At 41.7% G+C, this 24,678-nt stretch overlaps 1 protein-coding gene and 1 pseudogene across 4 annotated transcripts in view; one reads left to right on the top strand and one right to left on the bottom strand.

Moving 5' to 3' along the window:
* LOC115411485 (ATP-binding cassette sub-family D member 3) overlaps nucleotides 1-7,432 on the top strand; it is a 45,697-nt gene extending 38,265 nt beyond the window's left edge. For 2 of the 4 annotated variants that reach the window (XM_030123644.1, XM_030123647.1), the window contains one exon: nucleotides 6,258-7,431. In XM_030123644.1, the coding sequence (XP_029979504.1) occupies nucleotides 6,258-6,335 (78 nt within the window). In that variant the 3' untranslated portion in view covers nucleotides 6,336-7,431. Of the gene's footprint in view, nucleotides 1-6,257 lie in introns of all 4 variants that reach the window. The other 2 variants (XM_030123645.1, XM_030123646.1) reach the window with 2 other exon arrangements.
* Nucleotides 7,433-19,234: 11,802 nt separating this feature from the next.
* Nucleotides 19,235-22,882, bottom strand: LOC115411689 (pyrin-like; annotated as a pseudogene).
* Between the last annotated feature and the right edge of the window lie 1,796 nt (nucleotides 22,883-24,678).

The following is a 24,678-nucleotide window of genomic DNA, read 5'->3' as shown; positions in this document are numbered from 1 at the left end:
TGTTTTCTGACTGTCTTTGTGTTGTTTTCTGACTGTCTTTGTGTTGTTTTCTAACTGTCTTTGTGTTGTTTTCTGTCTGTGTGTTGTTTTCTGACTGTGTGTTGTTTTCTGACTGTGTGTTGTTTTCTGACTGTGTTGTTTTCTGTCTGTGTGTTGTTTTCTGACTGTCTGTGTTGTTTTCTGACTGTGTGTTGTTTTCTGACTGTGTGTTGTTTTCTGTCTGTGTGTGTTGTTTTCTGTCTGTGTGTGTTGTTTTCTGACTGTGTGTGTTGTTTTCTGTGTGTGTTGTTTTCTGTGTGTGTTGTTTTCTGTCTGTGTTGTTTTCTGACTGTGTGTTGTTTTCTGTCTGTGTGTGTTGTTTTCTGACTGTGTGTTGTTTTCTGACTGTGTGTTGTTTTCTGTCTGTGTGTGTTGTTTTCTGACTGTGTGTTGTTTTCTGACTGTGTGTTTTCTGTCTGTGTGTGTTTTCTGACTGTCTGTGTTGTTTTCTGTCTGTGTGTTGTTTTCTGTCTGTGTGTTGTTTTCTGTCTGTGTGTGTTGTTTTCTGACTGTGTGTTGTTTTCTGTCTCTGTGTTGTTTTCTGTCTGTGTGTGTTGTTTTCTGTCTGTGTGTTGTTTTCTGTCTGTGTGTGTTGTTTTCTGTCTGTGTGTTGTTTTCTGTCTGTGTGTGTTTTCTGTCTGTGTGTGTTGTTTTCTGACTGTGTGTTGTTTTCTGACTGTGTGTTGTTTTCTGACTGTGTTGTTTTCTGTCTGTGTGTTGTTTTCTGTCTGTGTGTTGTTTTCTGTCTGTGTGTTGTTTTCTGTCTGTGTGTGTTGTTTTCTGACTGTGTGTTGTTTTCTGACTGTGTTGTTTTCTGTCTGTGTGTGTTGTTTTCTGACTGTGTGTTGTTTTCTGTCTGTGTTGTTTTCTGTCTGTGTGTGTTGTTTTCTGACTATGTGTTGTTTTCTGTCTGTGTGTGTTGTTTTCTGACTGTGTGTTGTTTTCTGTCTGTGTGTGTTGTTTTCTGACTGTGTGTTTTCTGACTGTGTGTTGTTTTCTGTCTGTGTGTGTTGTTTTCTGACTGTGTGTTGTTTTCTGACTGTGTGTTGTTTTCTGACTGTGTTGTTTTCTGACTGTTTGTGTTGTTTTCTGACTGTGTGTTGTTTTCTGACTGTGTGTGTTGTTTTCTGACTGTGTGTTGTTTTCTGTCTGTGTGTGTTGTTTTCTGACTGTGTGTTGTTTTCTGACTGTGTGTGTTGTTTTCTGACTGTGTGTTGTTTTCTGTCTCTGTGTGTTGTTTTCTGACTGTGTGTTGTTTTCTGACTGTGTTGTTTTCTGACTGTGTTGTTTTCTGACTGTTTGTGTTGTTTTCTGACTGTGTGTTGTTTTCTGACTGTGTGTGTTGTTTTCTGACTGTGTGTGTTGTTTTCTGACTGTGTGTTGTTTTCTGACTGTCTGTGTTGTTTTCTGACTGTGTGTGTTGTTTTCTGTCTGTGTGTGTTGTTTTCTGACTGTGTGTTGTTTTCTGACTGTGTGTGTTGTTTTCTGACTGTGTGTTGTTTTCTGACTGTGTGTTGTTTTCTGTCTGTGTGTGTTGTTTTCTGACTGTGTTGTTTTCTGTCTGTGTGTGTTGTTTTCTGACTGTGTTGTTTTCTGACTGTGTGTTGTTTTCTGTCTGTGTGTGTTGTTTTCTGTCTGTGTTGTTTTCTGTCTGTGTGTGTTGTTTTCTGTCTGTGTGTTTTCTGACTGTGTGTTGTTTTCTGACTGTGTGTTGTTTTCTGTCTGTGTGTGTTGTTTTCTGTCTGTGTGTTGTTTTCTGACTGTGTGTGTTGTTTTCTGACTGTGTGTTGTTTTCTGTCTGTGTGTGTGGTTTTCTGACTGTGTGTTGTTTTCTGACTGTGTGTGTTGTTTTCTGACTGTGTGTGTTGTTTTCTGTCTGTGTGTTGTTTTCTGACTGTGTGTTGTTTTCTGTCTGTGTGTGTTTTCTGACTGTGTGTTGTTTTCTGACTGTGTGTTGTTTTCTGACTGTGTGTGTTGTTTTCTGACTGTGTGTGTTGTTTTCTGACTGTGTGTTGTTTTCTGACTGTGTGTTGTTTTCTGTCTGTGTGTGTTGTTTTCTGAGTGTGTGTTGTTTTCTGAGTGTGTGTTGTTTTCTGTCTGTGTGTGTTGTTTTCTGACTGTGTGTGTTGTTTTCTGTCTGTGTGTGTTGTTTTCTGTCTGTGTGTTGTTTTCTGTCTGTGTGTGTTGTTTTCTGACTGTGTGTGTTGTTTTCTGTCTGTGTGTTGTTTTCTGACTGTGTGTGTTGTTTTCTGACTGTGTGTTGTTTTCTGACTGTGTGTGTTGTTTTCTGTCTGTGTGTTGTTTTCTGACTGTGTGTGTTGTTTTCTGACTGTGTGTGTTGTTTTCTGACTGTGTGTTGTTTTCTGTCTGTGTGTGTTGTTTTCTGACTGTGTGTGTTGTTTTCTGACTGTGTGTTGTTTTCTGACTGTGTGTGTTGTTTTCTGACTGTGTGTTTTCTGTCTGTGTGTGTGGTTTTCTGACTGTGTGTTGTTTTCTGTCTGTGTGTGTTGTTTTCTGACTGTGTGTGTTGTTTTCTGACTGTGTGTGTTGTTTTCTGTCTGTGTGTTGTTTTCTGTCTGTGTGTTGTTTTCTGACTGTGTGTGTTCTGACTGTGTGTGTTGTTTTCTGACTGTGTGTGTGGTTTTCTGACTGTGTGTGGTTTTCTGTCTGTGTGTGTTGTTTTCTGTCTGTGTGTGTTGTTTTCTGACTGTGTGTGTTGTTTTCTGACTGTGTGTGTTGTTTTCTGTCTGTGTGTGTGGTTTTCTGACTGTGTGTGGTTTTCTGACTGTGTGTTGTTTTCTGTCTGTGTGCGTTGTTTTCTGACTGTGTGCGTTGTTTTCTGACTGTGTGCGTTGTTTTCTGTCTCTGTGTTGTTTTCTGACTGTGTGTGTTGTTTTCTGTCTGTGTGTTGTTTTCTGACTGTGTGTGTTGTTTTCTGACTGTGTGTGTTGTTTTCTGTCTGTGTGTTGTTTTCTGTCTGTGTGTGTGGTTTTCTGACTGTGTGTTGTTTTCTGTCTGTGTGTGTTGTTTTCTGACTGTGTGTGTTGTTTTCTGACTGTGTGTTGTTTTCTGTCTGTGTGTTGTTTTCTGTGTGTGTGGTTTTCTGACTGTGTGTGGTTTTCTGACTGTGTGTTGTTTTCTGTCTGTGTGTGTTGTTTTCTGACTCTGTGTGTTGTTTTCTGACTGTGTGTGTTGTTTTCTGACTGTGTGTGTTGTTTTCTGTCTCTGTGTGTTGTTTTCTGACTGTGTGTTGTTTTCTGACTGTGTGTTGTTTTCTGACTGTGTGTTGTTTTCTGACTGTGTGTGTTGTTTTCTGTCTGTGTGTGTGGTTTTCTGACTGTGTGTGGTTTTCTGACTGTGTGTTGTTTTCTGTCTGTGTGCGTTGTTTTCTGACTGTGTGTGTTGTTTTCTGTCTCTGTGTGTTGTTTTCTGACTGTGTGTTGTTTTCTGACTGTGTGTTGTTTTCTGACTGTGTGTTGTTTTCTGACTGTCTTTGTGTTGTTTTCTGACTGTCTGTGTGTTGTTTTCTGACTGTTTTCTGACTGTCTGTGTGTTGTTTTCTGACTGTTTTCTGACTGTGTGTGTTTTCTGACTGTCTGTTAGTTGTTTTCGGACTGTTTTCTGACTGTGTGTTGTTTTCTGATTGTCTGTGTGTTGTTTTCTGACTGTGTTGTTTTCTGACCGTCTTTGTGTTGTTTTCTGACTGTGTGTGTTGTTTTCTGACTGTCTTTGTGTTGTTTTCTGACTGTGTGTGTTGTTTTCTGACTGTCTTTGTGTTGTTTTCTGACTGTCTTTGTGTTGTTTTCTGACTGTGTGTGTTGTTTTCTGACTGTCTTTGTGTTGTTTTCTGACTGTCTTTGTGTTGTTTTCTAACTGTCTTTGTGTTGTTTTCTGTCTGTGTGTTGTTTTCTGACTGTGTGTTGTTTTCTGACTGTGTGTTGTTTTCTGACTGTGTTGTTTTCTGTCTGTGTGTTGTTTTCTGACTGTCTGTGTTGTTTTCTGACTGTGTGTTGTTTTCTGACTGTGTGTTGTTTTCTGTCTGTGTGTGTTGTTTTCTGTCTGTGTGTGTTGTTTTCTGACTGTGTGTGTTGTTTTCTGTGTGTGTTGTTTTCTGTGTGTGTTGTTTTCTGTCTGTGTTGTTTTCTGACTGTGTGTTGTTTTCTGTCTGTGTGTGTTGTTTTCTGACTGTGTGTTGTTTTCTGACTGTGTGTTGTTTTCTGTCTGTGTGTGTTGTTTTCTGACTGTGTGTTGTTTTCTGACTGTGTGTTTTCTGTCTGTGTGTGTTTTCTGACTGTCTGTGTTGTTTTCTGTCTGTGTGTGTTGTTTTCTGTCTGTGTGTTGTTTTCTGTCTGTGTGTGTTGTTTTCTGACTGTGTGTTGTTTTCTGTCTCTGTGTTGTTTTCTGTCTGTGTGTGTTGTTTTCTGTCTGTGTGTTGTTTTCTGTCTGTGTGTGTTGTTTTCTGTCTGTGTGTTGTTTTCTGTCTGTGTGTGTTTTCTGTCTGTGTGTGTTGTTTTCTGACTGTGTGTTGTTTTCTGACTGTGTGTTGTTTTCTGACTGTGTTGTTTTCTGTCTGTGTGTTGTTTTCTGTCTGTGTGTTGTTTTCTGTCTGTGTGTTGTTTTCTGTCTGTGTGTGTTGTTTTCTGACTGTGTGTTGTTTTCTGACTGTGTTGTTTTCTGTCTGTGTGTGTTGTTTTCTGACTGTGTGTTGTTTTCTGTCTGTGTTGTTTTCTGTCTGTGTGTGTTGTTTTCTGACTATGTGTTGTTTTCTGTCTGTGTGTGTTGTTTTCTGACTGTGTGTTGTTTTCTGTCTGTGTGTGTTGTTTTCTGACTGTGTGTTTTCTGACTGTGTGTTGTTTTCTGTCTGTGTGTGTTGTTTCTGACTGTGTGTTGTTTTCTGACTGTGTGTTGTTTTCTGACTGTGTTGTTTTCTGACTGTTTGTGTTGTTTTCTGACTGTGTGTTGTTTTCTGACTGTGTGTGTTGTTTTCTGACTGTGTGTTGTTTTCTGTCTGTGTGTGTTGTTTTCTGACTGTGTGTTGTTTTCTGACTGTGTGTGTTGTTTTCTGACTGTGTGTTGTTTTCTGTCTCTGTGTGTTGTTTTCTGACTGTGTGTTGTTTCTGACTGTGTGTTTTCTGACTGTGTTGTTTTCTGACTGTTTGTGTTGTTTTCTGACTGTGTGTTGTTTTCTGACTGTGTGTGTTGTTTTCTGACTGTGTGTGTTGTTTTCTGACTGTGTGTTGTTTTCTGACTGTCTGTGTTGTTTTCTGACTGTGTGTGTTGTTTTCTGTCTGTGTGTGTTGTTTTCTGACTGTGTGTTGTTTTCTGACTGTGTGTGTTGTTTTCTGACTGTGTGTTCTTTTCTGACTGTGTGTTGTTTTCTGTCTGTGTGCGTTGTTTTCTGACTGTGTGTGTTGTTTTCTGTCTCTGTGTGTTGTTTTCTGACTGTGTGTGTTGTTTTCTGTCTGTGTGTTGTTTTCTGACTGTGTGTGTTGTTTTCTGACTGTGTGTGTTGTTTTCTGACTGTGTGTGTGTTTTCTGTCTGTGTGTGTTGTTTTCTGTCTGTGTGTGTTGTTTTCTGTCTGTGTGTGTTGTTTTCTGTCTGTGTGTTGTTTTCTGTCTGTGTGTGTGGTTTTCTGACTGTGTGTTGTTTTCTGTCTGTGTGTGTGGTTTTCTGACTGTGTGTGGTTTTCTGACTGTGTTGTTTTCTGTCTGTGTGTTGTTTTCTGTCTGTGTGTGTTGTTTTCTGACTGTGTGTGTTGTTTTCTGACTGTGTGTTGTTTTCTGTCTGTGTGTTGTTTTCTGTCTGTGTGTGTTGTTTTCTGACTCTGTGTGTGGTTTTCTGACTGTGTGTGGTTTTCTGACTGTGTGTGGTTTTCTGACTGTGTTGTTTTCTGTCTGTGTGTGTTGTTTTCTGACTGTGTGTGGTTTTCTGACTGTGTGTGGTTTTCTGACTGTGTTGTTTTCTGACTGTGTGTGTTGTTTTCTGACTGTGTGTGTTGTTTTCTGACTGTGTGTTGTTTTCTGACTGTGTGTTGTTTTCTGTCTGTGTTGTTTTCTGTCTGTGTGTGTGGTTTTCTGACTGTGTGTTGTTTTCTGACTCTGTGTGTTGTTTTCTGTCTGTGTGTGTTGTTTTCTGACTCTGTGTGTTGTTTTCTGACTGTGTGTTGTTTTCTGACTGTGTGTTGTTTTCTGACTGTCTGTGTGTTTGCGTGCTGCAGTACTACCTCCACATGGACGGCAGAGGGAACTACGACTTCAAGCCCATCACGGAGGAGACGGTGGAGTTCGGCTCGTAATCCCCGACACCAGGCACCGCTCTGACCCACCCAGTCCATTCAGCCTTTGCACTCAAGTCCTAGTTCTAACTGAAAACAGATGTTTTTAATCATGTGTAACTAGTTTTTCCACCTTATTTTCTTTGTTTTCTATTATTTAAAGCTCGACCGTAGTCCTGTCTAATCATTAATTTAAGTGTGATTATGAAAATTGTAATTTATGATGCCAACGTGTAGGATGTTTGAGCGGAGGTGAACGGATGCAGATACGATACAGTGTCCATGTTCTGACCCAATCACAGTCAAGCCCTGTCCGAATGTGGGCGGAGCTAAGGCTGGCTTTCGCACATCTGACACATTTAATTAGGATTATTTTCATTACCACTACAACTGGAAATCTGACGAATCTGTGTAAGATGAGGGTAAGAAGCTGCTTCGATGGTGATTCAGTGTCAATTTAAAGGTCCAGTATGTCAGAGTTCAGATTTCCTCATCGTCGTCTTTTTCCTTAATCACTTGAAAATTAGAATCGCTGTGTGTTTTTTTGCTTTTTTAGAATCATATCAGAGCTCTGCACAGACTCCTGTTCCTCCTGTTTCTGTTTTAAACTGGGTTAGAGGACAGCCTCGTTACCTGAAGAACGGACCGGAGTTTATTAATTAACCTAAATATTCCACTGAGTAGAACAGACGTAACACACACCCAGTCTAACCAGCCCTTCCAGATGCTGAGTTAGTTTACAAGTGTCGTACTACCACACACTGAACCTTTGCATTTTTATTAAAGATGATGCTTTTTTGTTCTCAGATGATAACGAATCAGTCGGAGCCGTCATCAGGGTCTGTTATGTCAGATTACAGTTAAAAATAGAAAACAGATGTAGTCATGAAGGTTAGAACAGACGTCATCCAACCACAGCTGTGTGTTTTAGAGTCAGGACAGATGGAATAACAGAAAGAGAGAGGAAGAGAAGTTTGACTAAATAAAGCACTCAGAATGCTCATCAATAACAGATTTAGGATTGAATTAGGATGAAGTTTGGTCCTAGTAGTTTTAGTTTTTGTTTTTTTTTTTTTCCCTAAATCAGTCCAGCTGCTTTTTGACACCTGTTTAACTCTATAAAACAGTTCCATCAGAGGTCCAAAAGGTCCAGTCTGACCCGTGGGATGAATTTATGAAATGTAAAAATGACCTGAGGATATGAGTCATTTTAGTTCAGGTTCCACATTCAGTTTAATCTGCAGTGGGTCGGATCAGTCAAATACTATCGTAATAACCTATAAATACTCACAACTCCACATTTTTCTCTAAGCAAATGTCAACATTTTCATGTCATTTTACTGTATTTACACTAAAACAAACTATCATTTCACAAAAAAATGTGACTAACCTGAACAAATATGAACATTTTGAAATGCTGAAGTGTAATTGTACCAGTATTCTGCCTGTTATTAAATGTTTTGTGTATTTGTAGATCCACTGTGATCTGTACATTATAATAAACGTGTAAATGATAAACTGAGACAGAATATTGGTAAAATTGCATTTATTTTTCTTAATAAATTTCAGTTTGTTCATGTTATGTAAAATTGTTTTAAAGGATAATTGCAAGATGTAAACATTTTCATCACATAATTTAGCTTTTTTCACTCTAATATACAGAAGAAAGTTTGATGTTGACATTATTTATATATTATGTTATTTCACCCGTCCGGCCCACTGCAGGTCGGATTTGGCTGAATGTGGAACTGAACTAAAATGAGTTTAACACCCCCATCGTTAAAACTCAGTAAAAACACAGTAAAAAATAAATAAATAAAGGAAAATCACCTCAACACTGGAAACAACAGGAAAAGCAAAAAACACAAAGAAAACAGTGTAAAAAAGAAAAAAAAAACCAAACCGTCTATTTTTATGAGTCAGTCTCACACTGCTCTGTGTTTGACACCCCCTCCCCCCTTCCACAGGCAGGAGGGGGTGAACTGAGCATGCTCAGATGTTTCTATCAGCGTGATTGGAAATTTTTCATATCCTCCTGAGACCCAGCACTGCATTTTTGTCCTCTGTAGTGGACAAGAGTTTCACAGCTTTATTTAAAAAAAAAAAAAAAGTCCACTGAAAAGGACATTATATAAAAAAATTTTAAAATGTATTTGAAAAAACTGTTGCATCATGCTGTTTCCAATTAAGGCAGTTACTTAATGTAAAATGGCACAGATGTTTACTTACTGGGTCTCAGGAGGATATTGAACAAATGGTTGAATTTTTAGGAATGTTTAAAATAAATCGTACATTCCAAACGCTCAGCACAGACATGTCAGGGGTTAAAGGGTTAAAACAGCTGATGCAGAGCTCAGGTCGCATGAGTCACATGTTCATTTTGAGTATTTTATCACAGTCTGTAGGAATAAGTTTCATTAAGTATCAGCTCATTACATAAATTTCAAAACACAGTCTTTGTAAATCAGTCCAGCTGCTTTTTGACACCTGGGTGAATTCCAGAAAGCAGTTCCATGGTCAAAACGCAGGAAAAAAAAAAAAAAAAAACAGAAAAAAGGAAAGAAAATCACAACAGTAACAACAAAAAACGACAAGGAAAACATTGTAAACAAACAAACAAAAAAAAAAAAGCCCGAACAACAGAAGCGATAACTGCTCGTTTTTTTCCACCACAGTAGTTTTTGAACCAGTTCTTCAGACCATGGTCGTTTTTTTTTTTTTTTACTTTTCTGTTCAGGTGAATCCGTCTATTTACTCGTTCTTTTCTTAAAGCGTCAGTTTTAACCAGTCACCTTCCATTTTTGTCCTCTCCTTTATCTCCTATAACGGTCCACTCCAAAGGAAAACCCATGTTCTTCCAGGTTCTGTTCAAACATCTCCATCCTGTCGCTGTTTCCTCCACAGCAGGGGGGTCAAACATGCGGCCCGTGGACCTAAACTGGCCCCCCAGAGGGTCCGAGCCGGTCCATGGGGGGTTTGAAAAAGACATTAACCTTCAAGGATGTCAGTCATTTTAGTTCAGGTTCCACACACAGACCAATGTGATCTCAAGTAAAGTATCATAATAAACTATTAATAATTAATAATTCTTGGTTTAACGTGATAAAGTAAAATGACATTATGAAAATATGGCTGAAGGCTTTTTTTTTTTCAGTTATTTTTTATAGAATTTTTTTTTTTTTTACAACAGTAGTGCAAAAAAGTCAAAACAATAGGTTTTTGTTTTTATACTGGCTTAAGAAAAATAAGTGCAATTTGACCAATATTCTGCCCGTTCCTAAAGTTTTTATGCACTCGATCCACTGTGATCTGTGAGTTGTGTCAATAATAAGAGGAGATGATGTTGAAACTGCACTTATTTTGAAGACTTTTCAGCTTGGATGTGGTTCGTTCAGGTTATTCAGACTCCGACTCATTCAATCAACAGTACACGATAGAACATGAGAAAGATAAAGGATAAAGTATAAAATAAAATGTATATAAAAGGTAAATAAGGTAGAAGAAAAACTCCTATAAAATATGCAAAAGAATAAAAAGAACTTCTTAGTATGTATAAAATGACACCGCATGAAGTGCGAGTGCATGTAGCAGCATTAAACAGGATTATTCTTATTTGTGTTATTGTCCTGGTCCGACCCACTTGAGACCACATTGGACTGGATGTGGACCCTGGTGGTCTGTCCTGATGTCGGACTTCATTCACTCACACATTCCTAAATGTACTTTTGAAAGCATGAGCTCAAATATAATACATGAATCTTCTACGATCGTGAACTGACATGTATTTTCAGTTCATATTAAATAATCGTGTCCAGCAGCTCCGTTAAGGTTCTGCGTCCGCTGACTGTCTGGCTGATGGTTACCGTGGCAACCATGCAGCTAGCATCCGTGTGCTTCCAGCTCCATGTGTCAGTTTAGTGACGAGACGCATACGATGAATGAATTTAAAGACTTAACGACGCAGTCCCTTAAAACGGTCACGATATAATGAATAGATCTGTTTTTCTGAACAGCCTTTCCTTCCTTTTGTTTTGATAAATGGTGTGTGTTTGTTGTGTGTGTTGGTGGTAGGCAGGTGGGCTGGAAAGATGGACTTCTCTTCTCACACAGTAGTCTCTTTTCCATCGGACATCTGCGCAAAAGTTTACCCATATTCACTAAATGCTGAAAAAACAGAAGTGCGTAATGTCAGTTTTTCCATTAAGTCACAAATGCCATGATTTGTTTATTTATTATTGCAAGATGTCATTCCATAAACATGGCGACTAAAGTAAATATGGTGTTGATTTACAGATATATATTTATTATTATTATATATTCCCCCTCTCTCCTACTAAATTAAAAAATGTTTGGGTTTCCTGGTGTGTCCACACATACCCACATGTTTCTATTAAAACTCTTCTTCCTTGGTTGTATTGTCCATCAACATTCTTTTTTTTTTTTTTTTTTTTCATATATTTATGTGACTCTAGTTGTGGACAAAGGTCTTTCCATTACAGTTTTGCATTATATACCATTTGTGCTATGCTATTCACACAATTTGAGGGTCAATAGTTGTTTTTCCATTGATTTCCAAATTACATGAATATAACTTGTGCATAAAAATTTACCAAATGGAAAAACCACAGTTTCACTAAAACTCTAATTTTTCGATTAAAAGTTTTTATGCTGGGAAGAGGTGGTTTTTCAGGCGTAGTGAAAGTGGTATATCACACAAAACTGCAATGGAAAGAGCTTTTTCCTCAACTAGAATCGTGAATAAAAAAAAAAAAAAACGGATGTTGACGGACATTACAACAAGAGAAGAAGAGTTTAAAAGAAACGTGTCGGTGTGTGTGGACACACCAGGAAACTGAATCATTTTAGAATTTAGTAGGAGATAGAGGAGTAATGTATAATAATAATTAATATGGCTGTAAATCAACACCATATTTACCTTCATGTTTATGGAATGACTTCTGGTGTCATCTTGTGATAATAAACAAACCATTGCATTTGTGATTTAATGGAAAAACCGACATTATGCACTTCTGTTTTTCCCACATTTAGTAAATATGGGTAAAGTTTTGCGCAGATGTCCGATGGTAAAGCCACTGGTGGTTTGAATGCAGGCAGTGGTCGACTGTCGTTCTCTTAACGGTTTTGTCTGAAAACGTATGAAGGAGACTCTGCTTCCTCATGGTTTTATATGAATAATAATAAAGCTATATTGACCTCACTGCAATAAAGTGAACTATAGGAAGAAGTTTTCAGAATGGAGCTTTTCTTTGTCTGTCAGTGCACATGGAAACTCACTGGTAAAGCTATAGATTATTTTTGTAATCATTTATTGATTGTTTTCTTTGATTTGATTAAATGATTATTTGAATCGGTATAAAAAAAAAAAGTAAAAATATGAAAGACATGAGTGAAAATGACAAACTTGTCCTTTATTCCAGAACCACCTGAAATGACAACCACAAAAGTATAAAGGTAAAAGGATGTATATTTAAAAAATGTATCTCTATATAGAAACAAGTGGTGCTAGGCACAACAAGCCCCGCCCCTCACATGTACTGTAGCTGATTTTGGCATCAATCCACTCTTTCATTTATGTGTAAAATATAAATTATATATGTGCCACGTTTGAAGTAAACAAACAAAATTGTTTTGTTTTTTTTTGTTTTTAATTAAAAGAAAAAATTTAAAAAGAAGCAAAATGGATGTTTTAATAGACATTAAAAATTTCTCCCATAATAAATAAATGGGGGAAAAAAAAGATAAAAAATGTTGTCTGTCTAAAATGAATCGTATCTCTGCAATGATTTAAGTAAATTGAGTTAAAACTGATGTTTTTATAGCGATTTGAAATTTCACCCATTATAAGTAAATGGGGAAAAAAGATTTTAAAAGTTGATTAAAAAATGTCAGACTTGGACCTGCTTTTCCCTGAATGTACTCGCATCTGTTGTGGGTCAGTGGTAATCTATAAACCCAGTTAGGTCTGAATTCAGCCAGTAGTTTTACTGCTCAAGTGGAAACAAGTAAACTGAATCAAAAACAATAGCCCTTAAAAACAACAGCCTCTATTTTTTATGTTCACTGCTGTCGTCAACAGATTTGGATCCAACTTATGAACAACTAAAGCTGTAACTAACGCACAACTGAAACTAATAAAACCAAATATTTGAAAGGTTTGTGTGAAAGCTTCAGTTTAAAGGAATAAGTGATGGATAATTAAATGGTTCAACTGTTAAAAGGTGAGTGTAGTTCATCAGTTTGTCCACCAGAGGGCACACATGTCTGTTAACAGAAATGAGTTCACATTCATGTTTCCAGTTACTGCTATAAAAGAAAAGTTACACAACAGTTACAGCTCATGGAAATACGATGATTGTTATTATTATTATTATTATTATTACTATCCTGTATTTGTCGTCTGTCTGTTGGATGAATGTCTCCCAGATTTACTTGATACAACACACTTCAAAGAAATGACTGCTGTGAGTCTGGTTGGTAGTACCAATCCAGGACTCAGCCAACAGAACCAGGACCGACACCAGGGGGTCCCACAAAACAGAACCAGGACCGACACCAGGGGGTCCCACAAAACAGAACCAGGACCGACACCAGGGGGTCCCACAAAACAGAACCAGGACCGACACCAGGGGGTCCCACAAAACATTTTAGAGGAAAAGACAGATGGAAAACAGGATGATACACGCCCCTTCACTGGGAGGGAGGGGCTTTAACCCCCCACACACACACACACACACACACACACACACCTCCAGACCCAAGAAATGGTATTTCTAACCCACATGGGGGGTTCTCTGACTGAGACCAGGACAGAAGGACTGAAGGGAACTCAGTGGAACAGACTGAATGGAGAACTAACTGGAAATAAAAGATGTACTGGGGAAACTAAGGCTGAATCCCAGTTCACCCCTTGGCCCCTCCCACTTACCCCTACACCTCTGTTTTGCGCGTACATGTGAAGGGGAAGCCCTCGAAACCTAGATTTTCCAGGACCACACTACGAACAGAGGGGTCTGATAAATTTCCCATAATTCAGTTCCAATCCTCGGTCAGATGGAGGTAAACACAGCAAACCAAAGAAACACACAAATGGACAGATTTACTTCAGAATCAACTTATTCATTTGGTCGTCCGTTTAATGTCGTTTTCATGTGTTATAGATCGCATTTGTGTGGTTTGTGGTTGATAGTGGTAAACAGATGACCAAAGCCCATGGACCTGAGACGGTTCCAGCTGCTGACCACATGGAGAATTCTGTCCCAAAGAAAGTTGGAACATCTGTTTATGGTGACATCGATGACGGAACAGGTCTGGAAGGGTTGGACCATTTCAGAGAGGAACGTTTACACCACTACCCCTTAGAACTGGGGTTAAAGGGGGAGGGGCCAAGGGGTGAACTGGGATTGGGCCAAAGACTCACGTGGGAAAACTGGGAAACCAAACTGGGGAACTGTGAAACACTGGTCTGCTGCTCAGGGAAGCACTGACCAACGGCTCCTGAAAACCCTGGACCATCCGGCTCAGAAACCGGCGTGGGGAGGCAGTGCACAACCCACTAGGACAGAAAACTGTCACGGGTTCGGGTTTCACAAGTTAGAAAAAAATGATGGCTCAGTCTCCAAACTATTTTCTGTGATTTTACTAAACGCCGCTCCAACCAGAATAAATGTGGAAAGAATTAATTAGAGTGCAAAAACAAAAGGATATCCAGTCCACAGTCCTGGGACCAAACCCTCTCTGCCTCCATGGAAGAAAAACCCCTCATTATGTCCCCTTAGCCCCTCCCCTGGGCATACCAAATCAACAAAAGAGAGGGTCTGAATAAAAACTTCAAAGCTCAGAAAAAAATAATTTACCAAATAATAACCTACATGAACATAAATATTACAGGATCCAAATGCCCTTCACGTGGCCTTTACTTTAAATGTAAACAGCACAAAAAACAACATAATTGAACAAACGGAAAAAATAAACCAGTCTGAGTCACATGACACGCGCCACAATGCGCCATATAAGGGTTGATCTGGAAGTGCCCGGTTCACCGTCCAGAGTGGTGAACGGAGGCGGAGGACACAGCAGCGACAGCGTCTAGGCGAGTGTGCGCCCTCAAACGCACCGCTACCCAGGGAATAAGAACCGGTTTAGAAAAAGGAGAGATGTGGTGAAAACACTGTAGTGTGGACACTGGCGCTCCACACATGCCCACCTCCCACAGAGACACGAGGAGGACGCACCATGTGAGTGAAAGTGACGCCTGCAGCCGCTCCGTCACAAAAACTCACAGGAAACAAAAACTCGGTGAAAGCAGAAAAAGAACCGGGTCCGTTCAGCACCGGCAGAGTCCATGTTTGGGCCGCATCATCGTCTGAAGTGGAATGAACGACAGGACCGGTGTACGGTGCAGAAGTGGAAACAGGATTTACTGAACAGAAACTGAAACCTGAGGCCAGGAAACCCCAAAGTCCACAGGACGAAGGGGGGCAAGGTTCAGGACCAGGTGGAGGGGGGTCCTCAGGACTGAGTCCAGGGTGGGACCTGAAGGAGCATGTGGTCAAAGTAAGAACCTGGCACCCACTGGAGCAGAGGGGCACCATATATGGGCTCCTGAAGGTACCACAGGTGTGAGGGAGGAGTCCACAAACCCTGGACCGGATCACACCCAGTGATCCAGTTCAGGAGTGATCCTCGTCCAAACCAGTGTCCTGGTTTGGACGAGTCGTCTATGAGGTGGAGATGTGGACAAAAGGAGACACCATCTGTCAGAGTCAGTCCACCACCTGGATTCATTCATTCATTCATTTATTCCTTCCTTCCTTCCTTCCTTCCTCCTCTTCAGTTTGGAACAGGATCGTTGGTCCCTTTGAGCCGTTCTGTCCTCAGATCCCTGACATGTGTACGGTACGGGGGTCGTCCTGTGCTCTCTGATCACTGGGGTCCTTCAAACATCTGTCACTTCTGTTTTGAACACAGTCGCAGAGGGAGCGCTGACGTGTTCGTCAGTGTTCGTCAGTGTGTGCAGACGTACAGGTGCCCGTCAGCTCGTACACAGGACGTCTGAGCCCCAGGTGACCACAGCGCTCCCAGGTGAAAACCACAAAATATTTGTTCAGATGCACCTTTGTTTAGACCAGGGGTGTCAAACATGTGGCCCGGGGGCCAAAACTGGCCCGCCAAAGGTTCCAGTCCAGCCCACGGGATGAATTTGCAAAGTGCAAAAATTACACTTAAGATATTCACAATCAAGGATGTCGAACTGGTTTCAGTTCAGGTTCCACATACAGAACAATGTGATCTCAGCTAAAACAACAGCATAATAACCAATAAATAATGACTCCAAATGTTCTTAGTTTAATGTGAAAAATATAATAAGACATTACACCTATAAATAATGACAACTCCAAATTTTTCTCTTTGTTTTAGTGTAAAAACTTACATTAAATTATGAACATATTAACATTTACAAACTGTCCTGAATGTGAAAAACCTGAAAAGTGAAATTTTAATATTATTTTTCCTGTTATTAAATATTTTGTGCCTTTGTCGATCCAGTCTGTAACATGCATGTATAAACAGTAAGTTGAGGTGTAATATTGTTAAAATTGCACTTATTTTTCTCAAGAAATTTCAGTTTTTTTCAGGTTGTTCACATCATTTTTGTTTTAATAGTTTGTAAATGTACATATTTTTCTAATTTAATTTTGATTACATTAAAACAAAGAGAAAAGTTTGGAGTTGTCATTATTTACAGGTTATTATGCTATTATTTGACTGGTCCGGCCCACTGCAGATCAGTTTGGGCTGAATGTGGAACTGAACTAAAATGAGTCTGACAGCCCTGGTTTGGACGGCAACGGTGTTTTTGAGGTTTGAAAACACAAAAAAGTCAAACCACCGTCAGAGTGGAAACTTAAAAACGCTCCACTGTGGCGTCACCGTCTACAGGATTGAAAACACTAACCTGTGTTTTCTCCTCCTGTACAGTTTCCATCCCGAGCAGGAGCCAGAACAGGAAAACAACAACATGTGGGATTATTTTCCTGCGTCAGACCTTCAAGTTACATTATCCACGACAACCTCACAACGAAGCGTCCATTTTCAGACATATAAAAGTCTGTGTGTTTCACATATAGTGTCAGACTGAGTTGGACCCAATGTAACATTTGTGTGGAATGACAACCAGAACACGATGATCAGGAACTCCTTTAGTTGGATGGTCAAATGGCTCTCTGACGCCCCCTACATTTTTTGAATGGGAGGAAGAAAAAAAAAATTTTTTTGATCAGTGTATTTTTATTAAATCTTTCAAACATACGAAAAAGTAAGACAAACACTGAGACACACAACAGAGGCGGAAGACGCCACAAAAAGTAAATCAAAAATTAAAAAAATTAAAATTAAAGGGTTCCACTGCGTCGTTACTCAGTCCCTTCGCACACACACACATTCTTCTGAGTCCAGCTGCGTTATCAGCTGTTCAACAGAAGAAGTAAAAGGACGTCATACCACCGTCAACTTCCCATTGATCCATTCAATGTGTGTCTAATCTGTTCAATTTTAAGGAAAAACATGACATCAACCGGTCCACATGTGTTCTGTGGATCTGGAGAAGGCGTTCGACCCAGTCCCTCCTGTGGGGGGTGCTTCAGGAGTATGGGGTCCGGGGCCCTCTGTTAAGGGCAGTCCGGTCCTTGTACGACTGAAGCAGGAGCCTGGTTCACAGTAAGTCAGACCTGTTCCAGGTGCATGTTGGACTCCAGCAGGGCTGCCCTTTGGCACCGGTTCCGTTCATAATTTTTATGGACAGAATTTCTAGTCGCAGCCAGGGGCCGGAGGGGGTCCGGTTTGGGGACCACAGGATTTCGTCTCTGCTTTTTGCAGATGACGTTGTCCTGTTGACCTCATGGAACCTGGACCTTCAGCGTGCACTGGGGCTGTTTGCAGCCGAGTGTGAAGCGAGCGGGATGAGGACCAGCACCTCCAAATCCAAGGCCATGGTTCTGGATCAGATAAAGGTGGTCTGCCCTCTCCAGGTCGGTGGGAAACCCCTGCCCCAAGTGGAGGAGTTCCAGTATGTGGGTCTGGTTCACAGTGAGGGAAGGATGGAGCGTCAGACTGACAGGTGGATGGGTGGAGCATCTGCAGTGATGCGGTCGCTGTACCGGTCTGGTGTGGTTCAGAAGGAGCTGAGCCGAGAGGAGAAGCTCTGGATTTACTGGTCAATCTACGTTCCTACCCTCACCTATAGTCATGAGCTTTGGGTCAGGACCAAAAGGACCAGATCCCGGATACAAGCGGTCGAAATGAGTTTCCTCCGCAGGGTGGTTGGGTCCACCCTTAGGGATAGGGGGAGGAGCTCAGTCACCAGGGAGGAGCTCAGAGTAGAGCTGCTGCTCCTCCACATCCAGAGGAACCAGCTGAGGTGGATCAGACATCTGGTTCAGATCCTCCTGGACTCCTCCCTGGGGAGGTGTTCTGGGCATGTCCCACCAGGAGGAGACCTGAGGGAAGACCTAGGACACACTGGAGAGACTAGGTCTGTGGGCTGGCCTGGGAACGCCTCAGGGTCCCCCCGGAAGAACTAGAGGAGGAGTCTGAGGAGAGGGAGGAGTCTGGGAGAGGGAGGAGTCTGGGAGAGGGAAGTCTGTGCATCCCTGCTTAGACTGTTACCCCTGTGACCCAGCCCCGGATTAGAGGAAGAGAATGGATGGATGGATGGATGATGACATCATATATCCATCTGCCAAAGAAGGGGGCTTTGTCATTCTTCTAATTTAAAAGAATGAGTCTCCGCCCTAAAAGGGAGGAGTAGGCGGTACTGCTGGACTGTGGCCTTCAGGGCAGGTCTGTTTATGGTAAAGTCTGATAAAAGGACAGGGGTGGAAAAAAACTATTTTGAAAGTCAAAAGAACTTCGGCACACACATCCCTCATGCCAAACTGACCCAAAAAGCCAATGAGGACACACCCCTATTTACAATCATGTTGCCATGACAACACCAAAACTGTGCCATAGAAATGAATGGGTTTTGGCAGAATCCCACCCCTCATCCTTTCTACGTCTGCTCTCAGGGTTTTCATCCAGTTTGGACCAAACTGGATGAAAACCTACGACATCTGTGGTCAAAAGTTATCAGTGACATTTTTGGTCACATGTTGGGCGTGGCTATAACGAGGTCACAATGAAGCAGCCATTTTCAGAAGTGTAGAAGTGTGTGTGTCTCAGAACGTCAGGTCGAATGTCCTCTCACTGTCGGGGGCCTCGACGGTCTAATGGGGGGGTGGTCAGGTGGGAGGGGGAGGCCTTAACACTGCATGGGGTTTTAATTGAATACTGAATTCTCCTGAACACTTCTATTGTTTAAATATTTAGAAATCAATCACATAATGGAAACACATTCACAATCCCAACATTTATAATTGAATTTAACATTAAAACACCTTCATTATGATTGTGTTAAGTCACAGACATCAGAATCAGTCAAACCAGGATTATTATTATTATTATTATTATTATTATTATTATCGTCACCACTAATGTTAGTATTTAAGTGCATTTGGATACGGATTAATACACATTCAAACAGTTTACATAATGTGACGGCCCTGCACCTTTTGGGCACTAGGGGCACTGTTGAGTTTATCTTTCAGATGGAGATGTCCTGATCTGTCACATCTGTGACAGGTGACTCACCTACTTCAGCGACTCAACATGGATGCTCTCTCTCTCTCTCTCTCTCTCTCTCTCTCTCCTGTACTTTTCTTGGCACATTGTATTCTGGTGATTGTTAGTTTGAGTTCATAAATCACTGTCACATTTTTACCTCCTCATTCGTCTGTTTTTTTGTCGTAACCTCAGAGCTGGGTTGTGCTCGTCCGGCTCTAAGTTTAGTGACTCTGAACTTCTCAGTATCTGACAGGAGTGATGATCAGAGGAGCAGAGTTTATACCTTCATCATTAGGCCATGGACAGAAGAGTGGGAGGAGTTTACCATCAAAGCAGCAGCCGATGAAGGAGTAGATGAGAACTGAAGAACCTACGTCATAAAAGGAGACCAGACCCTCCTCATAATCCACAAACACCCCCACCTTCTGCAGACCAGACTGCACAGACAGACGGACAGGAGGACCAGTAACAGCATAGTACTGTTTTCCATTTTTCAAACCAGTGCTCCAGTATCTGTTCTGAGGTCTCAGTGGGATCTGTCCTTTCCTGTTGCTGGACCTTCTGGTCACTCCTAAAGTCCAGTCAGTCTTTCCTTTGACCTGAACCTCAGAGTAAAACCTGCCTCAAGAGAAACTCTGCTTCGCTAAGATCCAAAAACATTCAGTCAATCTCTGTGGTTTGTCTGGAAGCTTCTTCTTTTTATCACCAGTATGAACCTGTCTCCGATCATCAGACAGGATGAGTTCAGGATCTGCTGTATCTGGATCCAGAGCAGATCCACCTCATACTGTTGGACTCTCTTCAGCTCAGCTCCGACCATCTTCTTCTTCATGTCTTCTGTGAGTTTGTCCTCCAGCTCAGACACAGCTGTCTCCACAGTCCCCTCATATGATGGTGGACGGACGCTGACCTTGGTCCAGGTCTTCATGGATGGAGCAGCTCTGACACCTGTGAACCTCTGGACAAAGTGGAGGTGGTCTTCAGAGCCTGAGAGCTACCCCACCTCAGTGCTTCTCTTCTCCAGCTCACAGATTTCCTGTTCCAGCTCTTTGATGAAGTCTTCAGCCTGTTTCTCGGTGCTCGTCTGCTTTTCTTGGATCTCCTCTAAGAGCTGGTCCAGACCTCTCTGAACAGACTCCATCAGAGCAGTGTAGACCTTCACACCTTCTGCTGTCTCTCTGTCTGCAGCGTTCTTACCGACCTCCACTGACCGTTGGATCTCCTGGATCTTCAGTTGTCTTTCCTGGATCATCTGCTGAACTTCAGCCTCTGTCTTCTTCAGCTCTGGCTTCTGTTCTTCATGTTCTTCTTTCAGAGGAGTAACGTCATGACTTTTGTGGTCTGAGTAGGTGCAGTGGTGACAGATACATGTGTGGTTGGTTTTACAGAACAGCTCCAGAGGTTTATCATGTTTCCTACATGTAACTGAGTATGAGGGGGGCACAAGCCCACGTAAATATTTTAAGTTAATAAAGCTGCATGTAGTGGTCAAAGAAGGCCTGAGACTAAAAAAATGAGCATTCATAAATTTATTTATAAATGTTTATATCATTAAACAAAATGACCTTTATTAAAAACTAAACCCTAAAAATGGTAAAAAAAAAAAAAAAAAAAAAAGAATAAAACTACAAAAAACACAACACAATAAAAGGTTTCAGTAAAGTAAAATGCTAGGGACTGGCTGAACGTGGGTGCACACGGTGAGAGGCAGAATTAAATGTGGGCAGAGTACTCACTACACGCTCTGTGCAACACACACACAAAACAAGAAAAGTACGAGGACAACAAAAGCATGCAAAGGTGAGTGAGGATGTGCAAAATACCACACACAGGGAGTGATGGGGCGGCAGCGAGGAACTCTATCACCGGACCCTCCACCGGCTTGGGCAACCACGCTCAGACCAGACCCTGCAGCAAAAGGAACACAAGTTAAAATCCATACAAAGGCAAAAGGGTTCAGCACACACAAAAAGGACACTGCATGGTGAACAACCAACCACATAAATCACTGGAACATATGCATAAACGTAGCCCAAACAAACAAACAAAACAAGAACCAACACGGACACGTTAGACCCAAATCATAACAACGAGACCCAAATAAAAACAGCAATGGCCGGGTTCCTAAAAGAAAACACACATAATGTTAAAGCTCTACCTACCGATGTGGCATTTCTCACAGCACTTAGTAAAAGTTTGAACATGAACAACCCGCCTCCCTCCAAAGCCCCGCCCCCTTCCCTCTCCCTGAGCTCTGAGGCTCCTCCTCCTCTCTCCTGATGTGCGATGGAAACGGAGGAGGAAGCAGAGGCGGAGGTCCGGTCTGTTTTGGCGTGTCCGCGGACCCCTCCCTCAGTAATCAGATGCATCATCCACCTGCCGTGGGCCCGCGGCTCCTGTTCCATCAGTAGACCTGTTCCATCAGTAGACCTGTTCCATCAGTAGACCTGGTCTGTGCAGTACTGGGTCAGGGTCTTCACTGCAGTGCCCAGGGGATGGGCACGCGCACTGTGAACGCGCCGCGAATTTTCCGTGGACATTTGAAGTTTCATAGTCCATACATTTATCATCCTACATCATCTTACATGTGTGACACCATGTACATGTACCTGTATGAGTCCCACCATCAGAAAAGCTGAGCTTTATGCAGACCTGTTCAGTCCAGTACAGCTGACTTCTGGACTTTTATCTCCATTCTTCATTCATCAGACTCCTGTTTCTTCCCCTCAGTTGTCGTTTCTGTTCATAAATCCGTTTTTTCCCTTCCACATGTGCATGTCAGTTCTATCCAAACACATCCTAGACAGTAGACTGTGGTCAGTGGTCAGTAGACTGTGGTCAGTGACAGGAGAAGCAGCGCCAGTGAAGCGTCAGATTCAGAGGGACACATATCGGATGTGAGGCGGCGATAATGGATCGGATGCTGGACGACCGTAATGGATGATTGACAGGAGGCTCAGTCAGGTTCGGCCAATTATTTCATTCGGACCGAATAAAATGATCGGTCAGACTTTTATTAGAAATATATGAGAATTAAACATTTTTGAGTTTCAATACCTGGTGGATTTCTTTTACATTTTAGTTTGACACACACTTATTAGGAGCATTTGAAGATGACAAAAGAAAAGTGTAAAAATGCCACATCATACGGTAGAGCTTTAATGATCAAAATATCTCTTCCGTCGCTAACCAAAAGAGTAAAAAGTTATACCAAAGAAAAACAAAGAAACAGGTACACGTGGCCCACAGGCGTCCTTCCATCCACCACAGCGACCCAGGCTGTGTCTACAGGGTGTCTATAAAAACGAGGATAAACAATGATAAAATAGCAAACCTACTGACAAACAGAATGCAGTTCAGCAACACCTACCCAGCTTAACGCAGCACCAGTCACATCAGCAGTAGGGTTAAAAACACAAAACGGCAGCTTACCTGTGCCCTGTCCACCCCCATCTACATACTCTGTCTAAATGACTGGAATGCAGAAGCTAGCACAAACCTGGTACAGGAGCTGCAGAGGGACAATCTACCTCCCGCCACATACACATCCTGTCTTCCAGGTTCTCCACAGGGTGGATCAGCTGATGTCTTGTCAGTCCTGAAAGTGTCAGATGAGGTTCCAGATGAGTCTGACAGTAGGAGGTCCGACACACCAGGCAGGACTTCAGGGCCTTCAGTCTGGGTCCAGCGCAGACGTCACAGGGAACTTGTCCTGGTTTGGCAGCTTGTTGGTCTGAGCTGTAGATGTTTGGTTCATGTTGAGCTTCATGTCTGAACTGAGCCACCATCTCTGAGATGAACGTGTTGATCTTCAGCTGAGGTTTTGTGTTGAAAACCTCTGTACACATGGGACACTGATATGGGACATGAACCCTTCAGTGTTCAGAGATGCAGGATTTGCAGAAGTTGTGTCCACATGATGTGCTGACTGGATCAGTGAAGACCTCCAGACAGATGGAACACAGGAACAGATCTGCAGATCAGACACGACCAACAGCAGCCATATCTACAGACCAACAGAACAGATACAACAGTGAAATATTTGAATGATACTAACAGTGTTTTATCAGAATGTGATTAATTATAATAATGAGACTCATTAAAGTCCTTGATGGTCTTCAGATCAGTGTGACTGCTCAGTCACATGACTGTACAGCTGCGATCCAAATCCATGACGTCGGTCCAATACTTTTATTTTGACATGTTCTGGAAGTTCACTGAAGTGTGACGGTAGAAAATGTTAGTGGAAACAAAACCATGAAGAGACGTGGAACTGAAGTCCAGACCACCTAAAGGCCATGGGCTGGAAGAATCTAGAATCTGTGGAAATACTGTTGGTTTGTCCATGTGCTCCACACTGACCGTGTGGTGGACATTAGGGGGCGTGGCTCTCACCCAGCAGGACTGTGGGTAGGGGGGCGTGGTTTTACGCTCCTGGTTTTTCTGATGCACTTGTTCCTGTGTCGGTGTTGGTTTGTTTCTGGCATAAAGGCCAGAGCTGAAGGTGAATGTGAGCTTTATTTCAGAACCAAACCAACACTGACACCAGAACAAATGCATCAGGACTCCAAAGTCTCACACTTTGGGTCGGACACACATTTACACTCGTTCACACAAACACACCTTGTATTTCTCACACTGAGAATTTACCAGGATAACACCCACCAAGTTGGACCGCTGTTTTTACTAACAGTGGAACACGCAGGAATCCAGTGGGTTCCACGTAGAGTTCCGAAGGCGCCGGCCTACCACGCACCAGCCAGAGCCCTATAAACAGAGTTACAACACGCTTTGATGACACTAGTCCAGTGATCACATGGTTCATGTAGGCCTGAATAGTTCCAAACGAACCCAGCGCTGTCATGTTCTTCTATTGGACAAACAGCTGTCATCATGGTAAATCTGAAAATAAACCACACCCACCCGTTGTGTCACTACTGTATGTACTGTTGTGTGTGTTCTACTTCTGAGTAGTGGGGTTGACCACTGAAAGGACGCACTTTATTACTGAGAAAACGGACATTTTTGGGGTAAAGGTTGGTGTTAGCTTGGGTAGGCTACTTACATGAGTGGTGCTAACTTTACCAGTTCATTCATTCTGCAATGGGACTGTACTGGTACAGAGATGCACAATTTACCATTTTCAGTTTTCCTATTCTAGGACTGTGGTCCAATCAGAAAACAGTGTTTATCTGTGAACACTGTGTGTCTGCCAAGCTCTGCTCTGAGAACACACACAATAAGGCATTAACCACAGGATAGCATACAGGCTAACTTAGTAACCTCGCATTAGCATGGACACTAAACTCATTAAAAATTCAACATTAGCAATATTAAAACTCAACAGAATTCTTATAGGATGAGTTGGATCTTACAAATACCAAGTTACAGAAGTTTCACTTCCTTTAACTCATGAATAATAACTTTAATGAACTTTTATTTATCAGAGCTCAGCTCTACAGAAACTCTCCTCCTAATGATCACATGACCTCAGCTGACAAACTGAACCAAACACCACCAGGTTCAACAGAACAACTGAAATCAAACCCACAGAACCACATCTGGACTAACGGTACCTTCCCTTAGAACCCCCCTCATTCTAGTTCTAGTGGATCCGTGTGAACTGGACCAGTCCAACTCTGGAACTACAGGACTACAGCTGAACACCCAACAGAACAGTTGG

The sequence above is a fragment of the Sphaeramia orbicularis genome, chromosome 20, assembly GCF_902148855.1.
Source record: "Sphaeramia orbicularis chromosome 20, fSphaOr1.1, whole genome shotgun sequence".
NCBI lineage: Eukaryota > Metazoa > Chordata > Actinopteri > Kurtiformes > Apogonidae > Sphaeramia > Sphaeramia orbicularis.
Note: the sequence above shows the minus strand (reverse complement) of the source record. Positions and strands in the feature narration are given on the sequence as shown.